Source organism: Convolutriloba macropyga, unplaced genomic scaffold, assembly GCF_964194025.1.
Source record: "Convolutriloba macropyga unplaced genomic scaffold, txConMacr16.3 SCAFFOLD_4646, whole genome shotgun sequence".
Taxonomy (NCBI): domain Eukaryota; kingdom Metazoa; phylum Xenacoelomorpha; order Acoela; family Convolutidae; genus Convolutriloba; species Convolutriloba macropyga.
Window position 1 is genome coordinate 168 of NW_027452730.1, and position 20,277 is coordinate 20,444.

The 20,277-nt window shown below is 54.0% G+C and overlaps 3 protein-coding genes and 1 long non-coding RNA gene across 4 annotated transcripts; 1 reads left to right on the top strand and 3 right to left on the bottom strand.

Annotated features, from left to right (window-relative positions):
• Window positions 1-321: 321 nt before the first annotated feature.
• LOC142357748 (uncharacterized) lies at window positions 322-1,149 on the top strand. Its single transcript, XR_012761695.1, has 3 exons — window positions 322-402; window positions 676-772; window positions 868-1,149. It is a non-coding gene; the product is annotated as an uncharacterized LOC142357748 (long non-coding RNA).
• A 5,586-nt stretch (window positions 1,150-6,735) lies between these two features.
• LOC142357746 (uncharacterized) lies at window positions 6,736-11,652 on the bottom strand. The gene is made up of 8 exons (XM_075409289.1): window positions 11,467-11,652; window positions 10,843-10,982; window positions 10,303-10,468; window positions 9,474-10,037; window positions 9,170-9,313; window positions 8,553-9,032; window positions 7,412-8,376; window positions 6,736-7,274 (listed from the first exon to the last, which is right to left on the bottom strand). The coding sequence occupies exons 1-8, from the start codon at window positions 11,650-11,652 to the stop codon at window positions 6,989-6,991; spliced, it is 2,931 nt and encodes a 976-aa protein (XP_075265404.1). The 3' UTR covers window positions 6,736-6,988.
• Window positions 11,653-13,657: 2,005 nt separating this feature from the next.
• On the bottom strand, window positions 13,658-16,168 carry LOC142357745 (uncharacterized). The gene is made up of 10 exons (XM_075409288.1): window positions 16,066-16,168; window positions 15,825-15,923; window positions 15,604-15,691; window positions 15,407-15,509; window positions 15,083-15,190; window positions 14,813-14,888; window positions 14,602-14,690; window positions 14,315-14,489; window positions 14,127-14,196; window positions 13,658-14,017 (listed from the first exon to the last, which is right to left on the bottom strand). The coding sequence occupies exons 1-10, from the start codon at window positions 16,165-16,167 to the stop codon at window positions 13,845-13,847; spliced, it is 1,083 nt and encodes a 360-aa protein (XP_075265403.1). The 5' UTR covers window position 16,168; the 3' UTR covers window positions 13,658-13,844.
• Window positions 16,169-17,337: 1,169 nt separating this feature from the next.
• Window positions 17,338-19,947, bottom strand: LOC142357747 (uncharacterized). Its single transcript, XM_075409290.1, has 7 exons — window positions 18,934-19,947; window positions 18,701-18,809; window positions 18,298-18,381; window positions 18,067-18,164; window positions 17,812-17,881; window positions 17,603-17,700; window positions 17,338-17,379 (listed from the first exon to the last, which is right to left on the bottom strand). The coding sequence occupies exons 1-7, from the start codon at window positions 19,945-19,947 to the stop codon at window positions 17,338-17,340; spliced, it is 1,515 nt and encodes a 504-aa protein (XP_075265405.1).
• Between the last annotated feature and the right edge of the window lie 330 nt (window positions 19,948-20,277).

A 20,277-nucleotide genomic window follows, 5' to 3' on the forward strand; every position in this document is an offset into this window, starting at 1 on the left:
TGGTAGGATGACAGTGACAGGGAATGCAATGCTCTGAATCCCGCTCGCTTCGCCCATCAGGCTCCTTCCCGTGGGTCATCAAAAAAGAATCGTGCATCTATGGACCAGGAGTATGCAGCGAGCACCAGTGCACAACCAGATGCCAACCGGCCGGGACTGGTGTGCACTTTGGATAGAGCGGCCGGGGGCCACACCTCAGCGGCTGCGCATGTGTGAGTGGGCCTTTCTGTCTGAGTAGACTCACCATTTGCGGTTTGAGCCAACATTCAGGGGCTTTGTAGCAGCCTGTAGCTGACCATGGTGGTCTTTTTGGGCTGACAGGACTTTCCCTCAATGGTCTACGGGGGGGCAAGTCCTGTCTGGGGGAAACGACTGCCGTGTTATCCTCTGGGATTTGGACAGGTACTTAACCCCCCCCCCCCCCCCAACCCCCCCGTCCCGCCCCACCTTCCACAACACACACACACACACACACACACACACACATACACACACAGTACCTGGCACTTCCAAGTGTGTGTTTTGACAGAAGACATTCCAGTCCTGATTCATGTCCTCGGTTGAGTCCTGGTAGCCCATGTGATTTCTTAGGCAATTGGCGAGTGGCCAGTGCAATGCTGGGTTGCATGGTCATAAGATATCGAACACCCTGGCACTTGCCCATGCGTGTCCTAGGGCGCAGGCGACTAATGCTGAAGCTGACTCATCCAAACATGCAAGCCCAGATGGTCGTGGTGAAACCGTTCTACACTGCCAGCATATAGGGGGCAAGGTGTGTATGTCAATTTGCATTCGAAATGGCTCAGTTTTGCCTGCGCTGGGAGTGCTGTGTGTCTGAAACACCATATTGGACGTTGTTGGCCACAGGTGAACTGGATTGCTACCCGAAATGAGGGCGCAGAGAATTTGTACATCGCCGACACAACAGACAAAATTTCCATCTTCAGCATGAACTGACTGTGTCGGTGGAGTGTATACAGAGAAGAGGCGTATGTACAGAATCGAATCAAGGGATTTGATTGGTAGGTAGGGGCGTTGAGTAGCGAATGGCAATCCCACGCGGCCACGTTCACACCAACCCACCGGCTACGGTCGCAGTTGCTCAGACCACGAAGGCGGTAATCATCTTTAAGCCGCAAAGGCTGTGATCCCTGCTGTAGGCAGCCAATTTGGACAGGGCATCTTGCAATCCAAGACCAGTAGCGATCCTGCAGTTCTGCCTGTCCACACAAATTGCATTGCATGCCGCAATCAGTGTGCAGCTTCTACAAGAGCCTGGCATCTTGCTTCAGGAGCTTCTGCCGCCACTTTGGTAGCGCTGAGAACTCAGCTTTTGTCAACTTGAAGACATGTGTGAATTCTTCATCAGACAGGTAGCTTTCCCGTCGTTCAGGGATCTGCGTGCATCACATCATGGCCGTTAAGCCGCATGGCCGCGATGTTTCCACCGAAACATCAATGAGATGTGTACGTACGCCAGCCCTGACCAGTCTCACTGGGACAAGAAAGATATGGGTGATACAACGCCCACGTACCACGTCAGCAGGCCAGATTTGCCCTTGTATCAGCGCTTTGTAGGGATGTGTGGTAGTACAGTGGGGTTCTGGTCGGTCATGGTCCGGGAGCGACGCAGCTGCGTTTTTTTTCGCATCCAGTGTGTTAGTCCTCAATCCAGACACTTCTCAGTCCTACAGGACCTCTAGAGTTGATATGTTGACAGCAGGATGAGAGCTATACGTGGGTGCACTTACCGGGCTCAAGGCTACTGGGAACTCCACACTCCACCACCCTGCCAACGGAAAGCTGCTTACGATGCTTCCACGCTGCAGTTTCTTCGGCTTCTTTCAGTAGGCAATCTACCCTGCAGGCTCAGCAAATACCAGGTCAGCTCTCTGGCGGGCGGTGCAGGGAAGGTGATGAAGCCTGTGCAGTATTATACAGATGCATGCTCCTGGTTACTTTGCAGCACAGGACAAGATGCACGGGCACAGGGTGTTGTCAAGTCATGTTCATCGGTACAACTTAAGGTGGCTGCATGGGAATCACATTTCGACACCAATAGCTGCTATGAGTGCTTCCCGGCCATGGAGCTCGTGCAGCACAGAAAATGTGTCCTTCATTGTGCACAGGCGACCGTCAGGAATGTGCTCCAGAGAATGCTATGCATGCTCTGTCATGGCCATGCCCTCTAGCCGGCACCGTTACCATTGACGGTGGCGGGGTATAGCGAAAGGTACAAACCTGTGGGGCTGTGTAAATAGTGAACTATCAATGAAATCGAATCCATCCTCAGGGCAGCGTTTGTGTCAGTACAACAGCAACACAGAGCTTGTCATCAGACCACACCTGAATAAACTGTTGACACTGGGCGACTATCTTCGGACTGTCCGGCATGCAGTTCTGCGTTCCAGACATTGCCCGAGATGTTGTGTTAGTTGGGAGGCGTAGCGTGCTCAAAAGATTCACATGCAGATTGCAGCTCCCTCGCTCCGCAGTGACACGATATGTCTGCACACTGTACCTGATAAACAAAGGATATCATGACACTTGGCATCCCTCAAATTCAGCGCCCCCCCCCCCCCCCCCCCCCCCCCTGGCGCCACTTCCGGCTAGATGGCCCTGTAGTGTTATGTGACCTTTTTGGGCTGCCATGGCACGCAGCTCAAGTCATCAGCTTTAGCCCAGCATCATTGTGCTGGAAAGTACAAAGTGGGCACCGTGGTTTTGTGATGCCATTTGACCCAAGCAAGCCAATGCAATATTTAGTGCAACTTACGGATTTTGCGAAGTCCAGGACTGGAAGCACTGTCGAAAATGACAGCCATCGCTTCACGGTTCTCATGCACAGCTCCCTCAGTGTCAGAACCATGCCTCTCTTTCATAAACAAATGACTGAGCACAGCACAGCAGAGAGGGTGTCTAGCTAGAGCCTCTACAGTAGCTACCAATGCCGACTGCAGGGTTCAGTTTTGCTGTAAGTCCAGGGGTGAGGAACTGGCTGAGTTCAAGTTAAATGCCATGGTAACAGCCGATAATTCCGCATGACATGTTGGTGCTCACTGCTCATACATGCATTGGTGCCAGGCCATGCAGGGATGAAACTGTCCTTGCTTGATCCTGGACCATGACGAATGTGATTACAACCCGCCGGCCCGGCCCCGTGTGCGTACTCGATCCCTAGATCCTATAACCTAGCTAGCTGCTATCTCCCTACTACACGCCTAGCTAGACCCCACCCTTCCTGCCTAGGGTACCGGCCGCGCCTGGTGATGATCCGGAGAGTGAAATCCCCAATCCGGTGTCCAGTGCAGTGGACAGCTCGACGGTTGACAGTTTGTTGACTGCTCCAAATGTTGGACAGAAATATTCCTGTATGACGGTGTAATATCGCTGCTATTTATGTCCTACCCTCCAGGTCGTAAAAAAAATCGTTTGCCCAGAGCCGCCAGAGGGCAGAGCTCAGTTCACGAATCACGCTCCACCTGGACCACATGTGGGCTGTGGCATAATAATATGCATCCAACCCCCAACAGTCAACCGCTCTATGAGAATTTATAGAATATTATGTCAAATATGTCCAGTACGAGTACAATTGGTACATGAATTAAAACCATTGTGTAGTAGTATGTAATATAAAGTGTATATATTGATCGTAGGCCTACTCGTACTCGCAGGACGCACTGACCATCTCTCGAGAGAGGGACAAGCTAGAGGTAGCTCTAGAGCTGACAGGGTGATTACAGGCCTGACCTCAGCTGCAGCTAGAGAGTTATTAGGTAGGTAGGTAGGGAGGGCGGGTAGGTAGAGGAGCTAGCTATTGGAATAACGGTCTTTGGTACGTACCCGTTACACCTGCTATATGTATACGTTGTAATCTATTTGAGCCATGCACATGTACCCTACCTAGCTATGTACGAACTACGCAGCGCAGGTCTGTCTAGCTCTAGATAGAGGCGGTAAGTATTACACACCTCGGACCACGGTCGCCGGCTCTGAATTTGTCCGGATCGCCGAGCTTCATGGCCTGTCTTAGCTGGGGCCCTGAGGTCAGGCAGTCACAATGATCGCGCACTGTTCGCGATCCGTCGGTCGTTGTCAGGATCCTGTGCCCATTCATCCCATCACCATGGCACGCTCAAGGATCCTCTACATTCTCGCTGCAATACTATTGATCGCAAGCCAGTCGTCTGCAACTGCTGTAGACGACCCCGAATGCGCCCGCGCTTGTGAAGAGTCCCTTTTGGGCGAGGACTGTCAATCCTGCAGTCTAACTACCTTTCTCATCAGGGATGAGGACTTCTTTGGTGACCAAGATGAAGACTTCAAGGCCATGCGGCCGACTGTGGATCTCACTGTCCAGAAAGGGGATGACGACGAAGAGAGCAGCGGCGACGATGATGATGACGACAAGCGTCGCGGCCGGAACGACAAGTCGGCCAAAGGCTGCAGCGGGTTTGACGAGAAGCCAGACATTGGCAAGGGGGAGCGGAAGGACTTGAAAGACAGAAATCGCCACGCCAAGAAGAACATGCGCCTGGCTAAACGCTACGGAGACAAGGTGAGGCTTTGATTGGCGCGTGACAGAGTTGGAGGGGGCAGTGAGGGCGACTGTGCCGTGACACTGTTCATTTATGTCTACCATCTACAAACTAAGTGGCTATCTGCTCCGCATGTGTGCAACCCAGACCCGGGCGCTGTATCTGGGCGACTCCATCACGCGCGACTGGGGGAAGGAGGAGAAGTGCACTAAGAAAATCTATGACGATTACGACAAGAAGGGGCTCAACTTTGGCATTGGACGTGAGTGCGGCCCGCCCAGCTACGACACGACATTGCTTTGCGTAACGGGATATGTACGGGTGACAGTTTGGTTGTCGGAGTGGTTGGATGGATAAGACTGAAAACAACGTCGCTCAATTTTCCGTGATTGTGCGCTCGCAGAGCTCACATCCCGAGGACTCGTCGCCATGACGGACTGGATCTTTTCTGAGAGCGATCTGGCTCCCCAAATTGTATACGTTGCGATCGGTATAAATGATTGCCAGGAAGACTACCCAATTGAAATGGTAGCTGATGCGATCATTCGCACCGTCAAGGCGGTAAAGTACTACTCTCCACACTCCGCGGTGGTCGTGCAGAAGATCCTGCCCGCCGATGACGACAAGAAGGACTGGGAGGGAGAGAAGTTCAAGAAGCAGGATTTGTACGAATGCGTGGTCGAGACCAACAAAATCGTCGAGAAGTGGGTTAAGGACAACGAGGACAAGTGCATCAGCTCCGTGGACTTCGAGGACTTCGTCCTGGATGATGGAAAGTTCAGGAAGAATGTCCTGGGAGATGGTGTCCACTTCACAGACGGAGGAGACATGAAGGAGTACTGCAAGCTAATCGAGAAGGCAACGAAGAAGTTCGATGACTACGATGTCCAGGCACGTTCCACAGGCCTGGAGCCCTGGAGGGATGTGGAGCCAATCATCTTCACCGAAGAGGGAGAGACGTACTACAACTGGAAGTACAATGAGTGGAGCAACTGCACTGGGGCGTGTGGGTCACAGCGCCGCACAGTTGAGTGCCATCGCTTCGACCCAGGCGCCACTGACGGCTACACCGTGATGGACTCTTTCTGCGAGGACGTGTTCTTGAACCCGCTAGAGAGGGTGTGCGATCTAACAGAGCAGTGCCTCATGAGACTGGATGTCCCAGCTGCCGCCTTGGTGCACCAACCCGGTACCGTGGTGCTCAACCGTCCAAGTGGAGACCTCTCTGATGCTGGCTGCCCAACCTTCTCACCCCTTGCAGCAGTCCTTGCCGCTTGCTGCGCTGCCCTCGGGGTTCTTCTGATCATTGCATCCTCCATGTTGGTTCGCCGAGGAAAGCACGCAAGCCAGGCTGCCACTGCTGAAGGGATTATCAAGTCAGCAAAGGATGCAGCTCCAGCAGCTGCTGCAACAGTGCCTGAGCTGCTGCCAGCAGTGTCACAGAAATCCGTTGATGTGGAAGAGGCATGAACAGGCCACATGTCCAGCCAGGCCCAGTGCACCGCAGTCCCACGTAGATTGCGAACAGCCGCCTCGCGGCGCGCCAGCAGAGCCTGATGCTGTTCTGCAGGTTCGTCAAAATAGCATGATCAAGGTTCTTTCATGGCAATTCATGACCTGCGTCTGGAGAACACCATAGCCAACATGGTGCCCTATGCCAACTGTACAATGGACAACTGCCCAGTGTAGCTCTCAGACTCCCATAAATTACCCCCCGACCGGGCATAGCTTTGTCCATTGGCCATGGCATGGCCGGCCTAGATTTGGCTGGGTGAATACCTGTACACAGGTCTGATCACAGTGCCCTGTATCTTTATTTAAGCCATTCTGCAGCTAGTTGCAGCTCCTGTGCATGCCATGGGTTGTATCGCAGTGCACATGTCTACATGTCTACTGGGCGTACACATGCGCGTGGTGAGGTGCGTATATGATGGTTATCCTCCTCTGTCAGATGTATTGAGCCCAACGCACATGACGTTATTGGAGGTCTAAATGATGCTGCAGGTCCCAAATCATAAGTTGTCGCCGACCTCACCAAAGCATACCGAGTTCTGCAGCGTGGCCAAAGGCCTACCTAGCAGGTCGTCACAGCTACCAATCCATTGCCACAGGATCTCAACGCTGCAGACATCGTCACAGGATTTCAGCATGTCGGAATGGCGCCAAGTCTGCTTACAAAAATGTCCGGTGTGGGTGAATGGACAGGGGGCCCTTGGCGGTTAGTACAGCATGCATGCAGAGCCCTCAGCTAAAGGCAAACTGCATGTGTGTGGGACAGACGGGAGATTATGAACATGGGAGCAGGGCTGGGAGAAATAAGTCACTTTGCAATATATAGCAGGTTACCAACTCATATATACAACTCCACATTCTGCGGTCAACAATGTTGTCAAGCGAGGTCAGCGCGTCTGATCATCCAGTAGTCTTGATCAACTGCCACTGCTGCACCCCTACTGCACATTGTTTGTGCTTGTGAATATGTGTGTGGCGTTGGCGGCCTCAAAGCCATCTCGATACTGCTGCTCAGTGCGCTGAGAGCGAGGCACGCTCTCGTACTGAGGAAGCACCACTCGCTCAACGAATTCGATGTAAGAGCCCGGCACTTGTAGTTGTTGGCCGTCCACAAACTTGAATTGGATGGAGTCAGAGTAGCTGCTGCTCTGCTTGAGGCGGCCGTCTGGGCTCACTTTGATCAGATCCCCATCATTGTTTAGGGCAATCCCGGCTTCGATCAGTCTGCAAGTCCAACAATCACAGATTGAGAACCGAGGGGAAGGGGAGAAGGGAGAGCTTGCGGTGCAGAACTTCAACCCGACTGCTAGACAAGCAAAGACTGCAGGAAACACCAGAACTCTTTCTTGCGTGAGCCGTACTTGTCATTCAAGCCCTCCAACTGTGGGTCTTCCAGCCAATGGCCCGCAACAGCCATGTGGTTGAGTGAGTAGCCATGAAGCAAAGTCCAGGCTGCCACAGGGTTGATGGACCTGAGGGACAGGTAATCATCCAAGGAGACTTGTGGCCACGTTGAAGCCTCATGGGAGTTGCCACCATCTGTCAGCATGGCCTCCTTGGCTCGATCAGCGGTGATGTGTTCTGCGTTCACGTACTTCTTGATGATTAGCTGCGCAGCTCTCGGCAGCTCATCGACAATGACTTCTGAGATGAAGACTCGTGGCGCCGGGCAACCCCCAGGAATCTGGAGGAGCTCTATGGGTGGTGACAGCCACTTGGAGCGAAGGCATTTATCAGGAAAGTGGAGTGTCTCCTCGCTGCGGCGATATCCCAGGCCTTCCCAAAAGGAAGCTGCAGAGTCAATGCCGCACATTCGACCTGGGACGGCAAAAGTTCTGAAAGCAAGATGGTCGATAGGAATAGAGTTGTAGCCCAGGCTGTCGGTCTCCGTGTGTCCCGCAATGCATCGCATCGCTGCCACTGCTGATGGAGTCTTTGAGAGATAGTTCTCCACAATAACTTTCAATGCAGCAGGAATGGATTTGGCACCTCCTGAGTGGGTGGCGGCAGTGTTGACCTTTGCTCCTACTTGTGTAGTGCCAGCAGACGTAGGGATGGCATGGGATACTGGCGCGGTATCCGGTGATACCCACCTCGTGAGGACTCCCCGCAGGGTTTCAACTACCAGTGTCACCTCCCGAGGGGTGATGCGGAACCAGGGGGTGAACCGGAGAGCGTTCTTCCCGCCATGGATGACGCCAAGGCCTCTCTTTCTGCACTCCTGCTCCAGGCCATCTCTCCCAACAACAGGGATATTCTCTTTGATGTGGAGGGCAAGCAGCAGCCCTGTGCCTGTGACGTTCTTCACCACAGTTGGAAAATCAACCTGACAATGCAGATCCGTTTCCGAGTCAGCACCGTGGCATGATCAGCATGTCTGCGATCTGATGCAAGTACATACCAGGGCTCCAGTGGCTGATGGCGCACAGCCAATTGGTGCCACACTTCCGCAACCCCGCTGACTCCTTTCTGGGCAAGCACCGAGCTCCCCTCACATCTTACCTGAAGCTGCTGTAGCTCAGTCTTCATCTGGACCCCGCGAGCCCGGATGTTCTCGCGGAGCTCTGATGTGACTTGCTTGAGGACGGCAGTGGCAACATCGAGTGCTCGTGGGTTTGCAGTCATGGAGTTGCCATAAAGGCCCCTGACATAGGATGATGCAGCGCTCTCGCTCAAAGCCACAATGGAGAGAGGGAACTGCCCGCCATTTATGGCTTTTGACCAGGTCTCGAAGTCGGGTGCCTCACAGTCCTCAAAGCCGGGGTAGTCAACAATGGAGAGGGTCCCCTGAGTTCGGAGCCCCGCCTGGACACTGTCGACAAGCAACAGGCTGTGGTGCTCCTTTGTCAACCTCCGGGCGGCATCATAGAATTCACGGGTAATGGATACACCAGGGTTGCCCTCGCCCATGACAGGCTCAAAGAGCATTGCCTGTGCATGCAGGTTATCCCGTTCCATCCTGGCAAATGTGGCCTCCAGATCCTGATGAAACGGCCAACTCGTGGTCAGATTGGGTACAAGGCTTGGACGGCTGTCGCGACGGCCACTGATTCTAAAAAGCGCTCACATCGATGGATGAGACACAGGACTATCCAGAACAGTATGACAGCTGGGTGTACCTGGACGTTGTTTGGCTCCACGGTGATTGTGAAAGGCAGATCGTCTGCGCCTCTTTGGTGGAAGCTGCTGAGATGAGCCTCGTACTTCTGTCTAGTGGAGTCAGACGCATGCGCCGGTCCATCCGTGCGGCCATGGAAGGATCCCTGCAGGCAAGCAGTGGAGAGGATTTCGATCTCAGAAGTTTGATCTCCTGGACTCCGGCATGGCAAGGCCTATCCGCATGGAGAACCGATCGCGAAACGTGATCGGCATGCAGCAGATGAGGCTCTTATCGTTCAACATTGCTGGTACAGCGTGAAGCACCTTGAGCGACACAAATACACACTTTCGGCCGCAGTGAGCGCCTTCGTCGATCTGCTTTTTGGCGTGAATGTCAGCCACCCGAAGCGCAAAGGACACAGCCTCTGATCCGCTGTTCAAGCAAACAAAGCTGCTGTAAGGGCTTTCCCCGTCCTTTCGAGCATGTCCAACTTCCTCCCGGATTGCCTTCCCGAAGGCAGCCTGGGAGAAGCTGGGAGTCATAATGTTCGCCATCATTTGTGGCTCGCCTATGGCTTGCTGGATCTCTGGGGGGTTTTGTCCCAGGCCCATCATGCCGTACCCGCCGCAGTCGTGAAGCACTGCACCGTGTGCCGTTACGATCCAAGGCCCATTGGTGACCAGTGGCACATACGGCTGCAGTGCGTCGACAGTGTAGAAGTTCAAGAAGTCAGCACTCATGGCCTTCACAACGTCGGCCTCTGGTGCCTTCAGAAGCTCTGCCCACTCCCAGTAGCCACAGGATCCTCCATTCTGACGCAGGGATTTGTGTTTTGCTGAAGCTTGCTCAATGCTTGTCACAAGAAGAGGATCATTGGCTGCAAATTCCTGCAGTGGGTCAAATTCGACCTAGTTAGCCAGTCTCCGCAGTATGCCAGGACGAAGTGAGGCGATTACCAGCGATGCATGCTCGGCCATAAATGGGACTTGCACGGGGGAACTCTTTCGTAGCCCCGCTGTCGCTGTAGGTTTGCTTTTTTCACGGTAGGTTTGCTTTTTTCACCGAAAGGGGTGAGGCACTGCAGCAGACCAGAGCTAAAGAGAACCCCCTAGGGCGTGCAGTCAGCCAGCGTGAACGAGTAAAGTTGTGTACAGGACACTGGTAGATGCTTGCCTGGATGACAGAGAGCTCCAGGCCTGTGGTCAAAGGCCTCCCGCTGTACGCTCTCATCTCCACCAAAGCTTCTACACAGTCTTGAGGTCCGAACATTGACATACGAGGGGCGCTCTTTCCGAGCGGATGAGCACCCAGACGTGGCCTATGAAGGATGGTCGTGTTTCCGGTCATGGTAGTAGTGCAGCGTGTATTCCAAGCACCAATTCGAGGGCGAGTATAGTCTGCCGAGGGCCGCGGTACCTGTTAGTGTTGGCGCAAGACGTGGGCTGAGTTGTCGGTTCGGCGGTCTAAAGCAGATGACCTGCTACGTCTGCATCACAAGGGCACGCCAGGTACCAAGCGGCATTTGCCATTGTCGAGCATCAGGACTGTGATCTATCATTGCTGCGAAAGCAAAACGCATGGTACCGTCCGTCCCAGGTTGTCACGGATAGAGATAGCCTTCCGTGACAGCGGTGTTCCGGAAAGATCGAAATGAGGAGTTTCCGTGCTTCGGAAGCAAGGACGAACGGATACATCGGTGGATGGATGGGAGTCAACACCTCACAATCATGAATAGGATGCGAGTAACGCGCATAGCGAGACGATTCACGGCGCCAGAGAAGCACCCAGAATAGCCGTGGTCGTTTCGGAGCGTCCGCTCTGACGCGGCAATGCTGCAACACGACACGTCAAGTACCATCTGCAATCCCATGACAAACACTTACCGGCCGCCGTATTATAGTCTTGTATCCAATATTAGGCGGCCGGATAAGGGGGGAGACTTCCTTGCAAGCGTTCATTTCGAGTTAAGACCAAGAAACGAACCCCGGGTTGCGACCACATGCTATTACTTCGTTTATGAACTGTTGCCGAGTCGCGGCGAGGCGGCGTCTGTTCTGTAACTCTCGACACGAAGCTCTATCGGCTATGGGGCGACGAAGGCAAAGCCCAGACGCATTGCGCACTCAGGACCGAAACGACGGGTGTTCAACCCTCCGGCTGCAAGGATGGCGAGGGAGAATAGCAAATTGTTCCGTATGTCAAATGCAATTCCTATGAACACCGATCTGTGTATTGCATATCTCGCCTCGGCGACTAGCATACGTTCAGCACACGAGCTGCACTTGCGCGCTGCAAGTCTAGCGCCAATTGACTTACCGGCCACAGGATGGAAAACTTCCACCGACTTGGGAAGCCGCCTGAGTTAACCTCGCTCGACAACAGAACCACAAAATAGGGCGAGTGCAGGATGTAGTTATCCTCCCAAAGGCTCGTCGGGTTTTGTGGGAAGTGTGTCTTCCGAGCTGTGGGAATGGTGGAAGGCTTGCGTGAACCACGGGCCATAGCCTATCGCTAATCCAATACTCGTACGAGAGATCACGCACTGGTAGTCCGAGATGTACGCCATGTCAGTGATGTCACTTGTCAGTTGTCACTTGTTGCAGGACATGAAGCTGACTGAGCGCCGCGCGCGTTCCTGTGAGCTAGGGCCTAGTGACGGGATAGTTACAGGAGGGCCGGGGCCTGGTCTAGGGCCTAGTAGGGTACCCTATCCTTCAGTCCGGCGTACGTTGGGCTGCAAAAACTGGGGATTATTCTTTGCTTGAGGAATCTGTAATCTGTTCGAGTCGAGCGGTACGGATCGAGAAGTTCTAATTATATGGTACATAGAAACCCACTCAGTAGGTAGGGTAGGTAGCTTAACAGTTTGAAAAGGGGGGGGGGGGGGGGTCCAAACGTCCAAACCCCAGGAGCTCAGGTTGGTTCCTAAAACAGGATCGGTATCCAAAATTTCCCGGTGACCCGCGCGCGCCTGGTTAGGAATCGTACGGGCAGGCCGGGCATCTTGAACTTGGAAATTCTATATTTTCGAACATGCCTGGCTTGGAAGCTCATCGAGTTGCCTGCATAGATATAGGCTATAGCCGGTAGAGCCATAATAATAAAATATAGTCTAGTAAAATAGTGCGAGTCGACTGTCGCAATTCGAATGCACATGAATTATTAAAACAAATTCATTATTATTTTATTATTTATTAATAATCTTTCTTTTCAATTCAACAATGTACTCCGACCTCAAATTTCGTAAGTGAAATCTTGGAAATATTTGAGTACCTGTAACGGACATTTCTGTGTACTGTGTGCAAACAGCCAACATGCAGGTACACTCAAACCGTCACATTAGATTTAATTCTTAGCCCGTAGTAGTAGAAATTAGAATAAACTATAAACCACATTATTATCAATAATTTAAATCCTACTAGCAGCGATCGCCGGTCTGGGGATGAGTGATTGCCGATGGGCGACTGCCGACTGGCGACTCCTGAATGCCACTAGCGAACGTTTCATGCTACCTAGGGTACCCTACCAACGATACTGTGGTTATTTGTATATCAGGTCGGCCAGGGTCGGCCAATGATAAGCTAGGGTATGTAGTCGGCTGCATACACGAGTACAGTACTTAGGGTACTGTAGTCTCTCTAGGGCCTTTAGTAACCTAGGGCCTCGCTAGGGTAGACTCTCTGGAGTAGGGAGGACGTTCCGGGAAAACGATGAAACAATATATCAAAATCCCCGGCCTGTACTACACTCAGTACAGCGATAGGCGATAGCCGATGGGCGATATAGGCTATAGCCACACTGCAGTATCATGTCAGTTGTCACCTGTAGGTTGTAGATGCATAGATAGTACGTCGCCCTCGAGGGCGACTCTCTCTCTAGAGTCTAGGTAGGTACGGCCTACGCGTGCAAGTCAGAAACAGCAAGGATGCTGCAAGTACACGTCATATGGGAGTAATTAAGTCCAACTTTGAGAGGCCGTACCATACTGAGCACTTCGGCCGGTATAATTAATGCGCCGGAAACTTTACACGCCACGTGGATCAGCTGACAGGTCAATGGAGAACCCATGTGTTGCCTCTGCCAACTGGTGGTTGTACGTCAGTATGGTGATAAGGTCTAAAAGGTATATGTACAAGTACGAGTACGAGTGGCATGTGCATGCGCATGGCTGTGATATATTATAGGCCAGTGTTCCCTAGGTACCTATCCTAGAGAGGGCAGGGTATGCCTTGCATGATCTAGTTGTGCTGTGTGAAAGGGGTAGGGCAGGGTAGGGTACCTACCGCACATACTACCTAGGGTACCTACCCTATCCTCGAGAGGATATATGATATAGATCTACACCCTAGATTCTAGAGAGGTACTCGTACTCGTTGTCGGGCCGTACAGCTTGTGCATCAGTTTCTTACTGTACAATAGTTTTCATCTTGATTCTCATGGATTGGTTTTGATTCATCAACGGCAAAATTTCAATATGCTTCAGCTGTTATTTAAGTAATTGGTTTTCTAGCTTAGCGTTACAAAATGAACCTGTTTATGGAAGTTCTCTTGTTCTTGGCATTGATGGAATTTCATTATTTTTTATCATTCTAAGCTGTAGCTGACAGCGCATGTGTCACATGGGCTCTGGATGGATTCACGAGCACCCCTGAGGTGTCTGCGTTCCCTCCTGACACGAGTCGCTGCAACTGCACTCAGTGATAATATGCCAGGGTTCTGGTCGTGAAACTCCCAAACGTGCAGCCGGGCACCCAGCCCTTCAGCCCTCCAGCCTCATACACAGCGTCCTCGTCCGCCCAACCAGGCAGCTCCAGCACCTCGTCCCAGTGCGGTTGCATAAACACCGCAAACGTGTTCCTGGCAATGCCTGTCCACCCACACTGCTCGTCAGCCAGAGCACCCAGGAACATGGTGTCTTGCATGTTACAGGGTTTTGATCAGATTTGAAGGGCAGTGAGCTCAGCATGGGGGCACACCTCCAGCAAGATGCGGGGATGGGCCCTGAACATAATGCGGCGTGGCGCAGAGCATGCCACCTGTCATGACCTTCCAGTTCCGACAATACACAACGCAAAGTCAAAATCAGGAGCGAAGGGCTACTAGAGAGCATTGTTGAGGCATCTGCCGAGCTACTCATCAAACCATGTCTGCTATGGTGGTGCACCTGTGTGGCTTCACCCATCTGGTAGGCAATATGGTCCGCAGGGATGCGCACTTGCTGCATGTGTCCCAGTCTTGTCTGGACATACAAGCCGGCCTGGCTGTCTGGGTTCTCTGCTACCTTTCCCCCGCCCGATGTGAACATTGCAGCTGTCAAGCCAGTCAGGGAGCAGTGGTCCCTGCAGAAACAAGGTACCCGGGATGGTTACCAATCTGCAGTCACTTCCCATGCCAGAGAACATCTACCAATCCATGAGTAGAGTGTTGCTGAAACAGATGGCATCAGTCAACCTGTGCAGCCCACACCAGCTCCCCCGTGGTGCCTGGCCGTCGGAGCAGTCCTCCAGACCTGATGGGGGGAAATAGTGAAGTAGACGTGCCTACAGGCAGATCAGGACAGCCAAGTAAGCAAATGCGCTGGCGATTATTGCCATATGCTGTTCGGCTTGTTGATGAAGCAGGAAACCACTCAACCACTGAGGAGAGGTGGGGCCGGGGGCACCTTGTGGCAGCACGACCTTTGAAGGCACTCCTCAATTCTATTCCTCTTGGCATCAGGCTTGAGGCCCTGCACGTAGCTGGACAAACCAGGGAGAGCAGGGGGCAGGTGGCAGAAGGTTATGCCATGTCCTTGGACCACCATGACAGGCTTGCAGTCACCTGAGTGGGTAAGGTCCATTCACGCCGTCAACGCTAAATGACATTCCTCTAGCCAGGCACAGTTCAACTGTGTTGCCAGGGATATATACAGCTTATGGATAGGATGCTGTACCGGTCGCATCTGACTGTGATCAGGAGCCCAACATCGACAATAAGCTGGCCGAGCTCTTTGAAGGCCGGCTCCAGTTGCGGCAGGTGCTGTGTGGGCCAAATGTTGGGACTGCAGTGCAACGGCACCATGGCCAGAATGAGCCGCATGAGCACCTTCTTGTATACCGCAGGTTTGTGCGTGCGAGAAAGCGTGAGTGCAGAGGATACGGGGCTGAGGAACAGCAGGGCTGCAAAGCTGTCGATGATGTAGTGGTCTGTGGCAGCACAGAGGGTGTCAAGCATGTACAAAGGAGGCAACCTCTGGGCCTGGCAACAAAGTACCTACCGGCAGTAGCTGGGGTGATCTTTCATCAGCGTTGAGTCGTCTGTGGGGGCGTCGTGGCAGGGGTTGGCATAGAAGGACCCCTTGTACATGTCTGGCCGGTTATCTGCAGCAACAACGGTGCAGCAGACAAGGGTTGATATGTAGTGAGCGTGAGTGTGACACGCGCGGCCATTGTTCCTGAACCCAGGATTGTCCACCTTGCAGGATCTCTCTGCCGTGGCTCCATCCAAATGACCAGCTGCTCTCTGGGTCCTCATACCGTGCCTTAACACTCCCGGGAAGATCCTGGGGGATAACACACCACCAGGAAGCTGAGTGAGACAGCGGAGCCGGCTGCCGTTCTGTGTGTGCGCTACGCGCGACGGGGGTTTTGTGTAACTGAGCAATAGGGGGGCCAGGGGAAGGGGGGGGGGGTTACAGCGAACTTGTGTGCAAGCGGAAGCAGGTTCGCCCTCAACTCCTCCAGCTGCGGCACCCCTGAAACAGTGATCAATCCAAGAGCCCCTTGGCCATACGCCTGCAGGGGGGATTGGCGTGTCCACCGCTAAGCATGTGCCAAGAGTGTATAGGCAATTCTCGCTGCTGTCACTGCGGCATAGTCTGGAATGAGGATACAATTTCTGCATGCAGCGAGAGATTATGTCCTGCCGACCTCATACCTGTTCGATTTTGTCAGAAATATCTTTTTCATCATCAAGGAGCTCATCATAGGAGATGGTTACCACCTTAAGTTCACTAGCTGGGACAGGTGCTGACACCATGTTCGGGTGCAAACAAAGGAGTGGATCCGTGTGTACTCTGCTGTCAGCCGCTCACTTTGCCCAACTTTTCCACTTCTGACCACTAAACCACTGGTCGTCGTCGTCGTGTGGCGGGGCGGAGCTGCGAACCACCTATGTTCGGAGGTCAAAGAAACTCTCGAGGTGCTCCGGTACGGCGGGTCAATACCGCCGCGCCGCTGAGCTGCGCGGAGGTCCCGTATCTGCGACGGAGCCGGTTGGCAGCTATTTCCTGGCTCGCACTCTTCACAATGTCGACTCTCACAGCCGCCAATCAACGCAGACGCAGAAGATGGTGGAATGCCCGACGCTCACACCTGACTTTGCACCGGCGAGTGATCGATAGGCGACGTCACCAGCTGGCCATGCGCCGAAGTTTTGGGCATATTATTATTATACACCACGCGCAGGCCGAGCTGTTTTTCTCGCGCTCGTACTGGACCCTACGTACGGCGGTACGGGCGACGTCATAGCTGGTGCACGCGTCATGACTCATGGTCCGTATATCCGTACCTAGGGTACCTACCCTACCTACGTACATAGTAAATACGTATACTCGTACATACGCAGGAGGCCTCCTGCATACCCGACCGTCGCGATCGACCAGTGCATACAGTTACTCGTCCTAGTACAGTGCATGTATCCTCTGTTGGGCCTCTATACCTGTCTATGCCCAGCTTGGGATGCATGCACAGTATCCATAGTTCTAGCAAAGTAACTGCTACTATAGCATCACAGGGTCCTTCCACCATGTCAAGCGTCAGGGTTTGCTGGGTTCCCAATCTGTTCATTGCAACAGGATGGCTCAGGCGGTGACTGGCAAAGTTGAAGCACGCGTGGGATCCTGCCCCGCGTGAGGACACGTCGTGAGCTGACCAACGCCCCTGGGCAATTCCTGGAAGACATGCAGCCGCACGCATCCACGTGCCTATGCGTAGCTTCTAAGTCTGCAGCCATGACAATTCATACACCAGTTGCTTTCATCACTTCTGCGAAAATTGGTTGACTTCCGTCGTGACACACACACACACACAAGCAGAGGGACGGGCACACATATCAAAGCCACGGCGTAGAGGAGATAATTGTTACACGGCCACACGCATGGACCGTCATAAGTTAGATGCATGCGAAAACTCAGGGCAACAGCAGAGCCTAGGTGGAGAGACTTAGAGCCCCGCTGGGCTGAGCTAAAACCTGCATTACAAGTGCACAGGCAGCCTCAGAAACGGCCCCCACACCACAAACCCAAGTAGCAACAGAGGGGCAGCTTTCCGACATCGTGGCATCCTGCTGTGAGTGATTGTGTGTGTGTGTGTGTGTGTGTGTGTGTGTGTGAGAGAGAGAGAGAGAGAGAGAGAGAGAGAGAGACGGAGACTGCAGCGAGGAGTTCGTGAATACTGGTACAAGCTATTCGCACCTCTGTGTCTCCGGTTGAAGTAGTAGACTTGTGCGGAGGGCTGGGGCCCGTGGACCGCAGTGTCTGACTGGCCGCTGTTTCGGCCGTGCACTGCAGCTCTGCATTGACAGCCACAACAAATGAGCGGCGCATGGCCCGGAGGAAGGAGATGAGAGCTCAAGCCATTCAAAACAGCTCAAGCTCTAGTGGTGGTGTTGGTGGGCCAATACCAGGCGTGCCACAAGGGCGCCATGGCGGCTTCGACGGCAGAGAGCGGGCCAATTCAGGACTCCCTTCCTCCTGCATGCGCTCCATCAGGTCAGCTGCAGCGCTCAAGAATCTATGACGGAAACAGAGTAGCAACAATCACATCTGCTGAAATGGAAGTTCGGGGCGGGAATCAGAGGCGGAATATCAGGACATAATCAAGCCATGGCGACATGCTGCACCCCAGATAAAGCAGTACAGGAGGACTACTAGCGAACCTGTGGTGGTGGGACGTTGCTGGCAGCGGCCACAATCCCTGAAGTGCCACCTAAGTCCCGGCTCTGCCCAGTTGGCAGGGGCGCAGCAGCTGCACGCCCTGTCGGAAGCCACGGATGTTGTGAATCAGTGGCCAGGTTCGTGGCGTCCTATGGCAGCTGGCCAACAAGCATTGGCTGTGGGTGGGGTTAAAACACCGGTCTGGATTGAAGCTGACGAGATGGGGGGCAAACCTCCTTGTGGAGATGGCAAGGCACGGAGCGACAATGATGGCTCTGGCAGCGAGCTCATGGGGCGCTCCGACTTTCCTGCGGGCGCTGATCAAGCAGTCGCATCCGTGAAACAATCAGTGACCTGACCGTTGGGCCAGCGCACCCCTGTCAAAGATTCAGCTAGGGTACGATAGGCAGGAGGTTGAGGTGACGAGCGTGGCACATGCTGTCTCAGCCACTGCCGACAATATCGTTTGGATGCACAGACAGAGTAAGTGGGTGAGCAACTAGAGAGGGACACACACACACACACACACACACACACACACACACAGGTGGGCAGGCAGTCAGGGGGCTACAAGAGGGAAGAGAAAAGGGGGGTTTGAATCAGAGACTGCTCGAGTTCAGAGAAAGGGTGAACTACCAGACTGGCTGCCCTCAGGAGTGTTCTGCTGAGCCGGGGGTTGCTCGGCCAATACAGCACCGTTCCTTGGCTTCCACTGCGAAGAAAGGCCAGGGGAGCAGAGTCCCAGCTGCAGCACAAGGAGAACTGTGTCAGCATGGGAACTCGGCGGACAATGACGTGGTACCCATCCGATTTGGCTCCCGATCACAAAGCTCTGCAGGACACTGTGCAGGCTTGGGGCAGGTCGGCACCTGCGATCCCAGCAGCTCCTCTGAATCGTGCTCTTGGCTGCTCTCATCGATAACCTCTCCGTCCTGCGCGGCGAGCCCTGGCTGAGCGGAGCCGGGAACGTTGCGTGCAACCAGCTCTTTGTGGTTCTGACTGCAGGCCCTGCCAGGGCCTTTGCTGAGATCTGCTGCATTCCGTCCATCGGTATTCAACGTTGCTGAGTGCTGCAGGAAGAGCGTCGGGGAAGGCCCCATGGACCGATCTGCCGGCAGGGGAGCAGAGGGGCTGCGGAGAGGCTTCTGAGGCGACCCGCCTGGAGAGCGAGCCTGGTCACCGCTGGTTTTCCAGGCTGTTGTAGCCTTTTCCCCCTCAAGGCCGTTCCAGGCAGGCTGCGGCGGGTCCTGGGAGCTGGCAAGCCGACCCTGGGCGGGCTTTGTCGCTTGACAACTTCCTGTCTGTGTGCCAGCAGGCGGCAGGCCAGGAGCAGGGGTGAGCTCCTCCTCCAGCTTACGCTTCTTGGCATGCTGAGAGCCGCTGCCCCCGCTGCCGCCGGAAACCTGCGCACACTGGATGCCTGATGAGGAGGGCTCCGGGTTCCAGAAGCTGTTCGGTGTCGTGCTCCTAACACTCGCGCCAGGAGGGACAGGGCTGAAGAGGCAGGGTTCTGGCAGGACGGGGCCGGTAGCCATCCTTGCAGCAGGGGCAGGGGTCGGGGCAATTGCTGCAGGTCCAGGGAGATGTGCCGTGGCGCTGGCAAAGGCAGGAGCCTGCAAGGCGACCTTCTCGGCGCTGCCAGATTGGGCAGCATTTGCACTTGATGGCAGGCTTGCAGCCCCAGAGGGGGAGGTGGAGGGTCCGGCGTCACCCCGCAGAGAGGCGCACATGCTGACTGGCGTTGCCTGTGCCCTGGCTGCAGTCTGTGCACGGGAACCGCTTCCTCCTGGCGTCTCTACCTGCGCAACTGGCGGTGTCTTCTGAGGTGACATACCGCCACACTGCTGAACAGCTCGGGATGGCTTGCCCGCTTCTGTCTCCATGTTCATGGAATCCACGACCTGCAGCAGTTCCAGTGGCACCAGGCAGTGTATGCAATCTTAGAGAAATATGGAGTAAAGACATGTGCGGTGCCTGCCCACCTCCTGCATGTGTGGAAGCATAGTCACCTAGTCAGTCGCTCACACATTCCTCAGGCACGAGCCGCGTTAAGATGCGACAATTTTGCGCGGAGTACATGCGGAGAACAACGCAAATTCCCTCCGTGAAAACCATATGCATACCAACAGTACGATCGTCGCTGCATCCCCACTGAAATCCTTTCTCTCTCTCTCTCTGTCTCTCTCTGTCTCTCTCTGTCTCTCTCTGTCTCT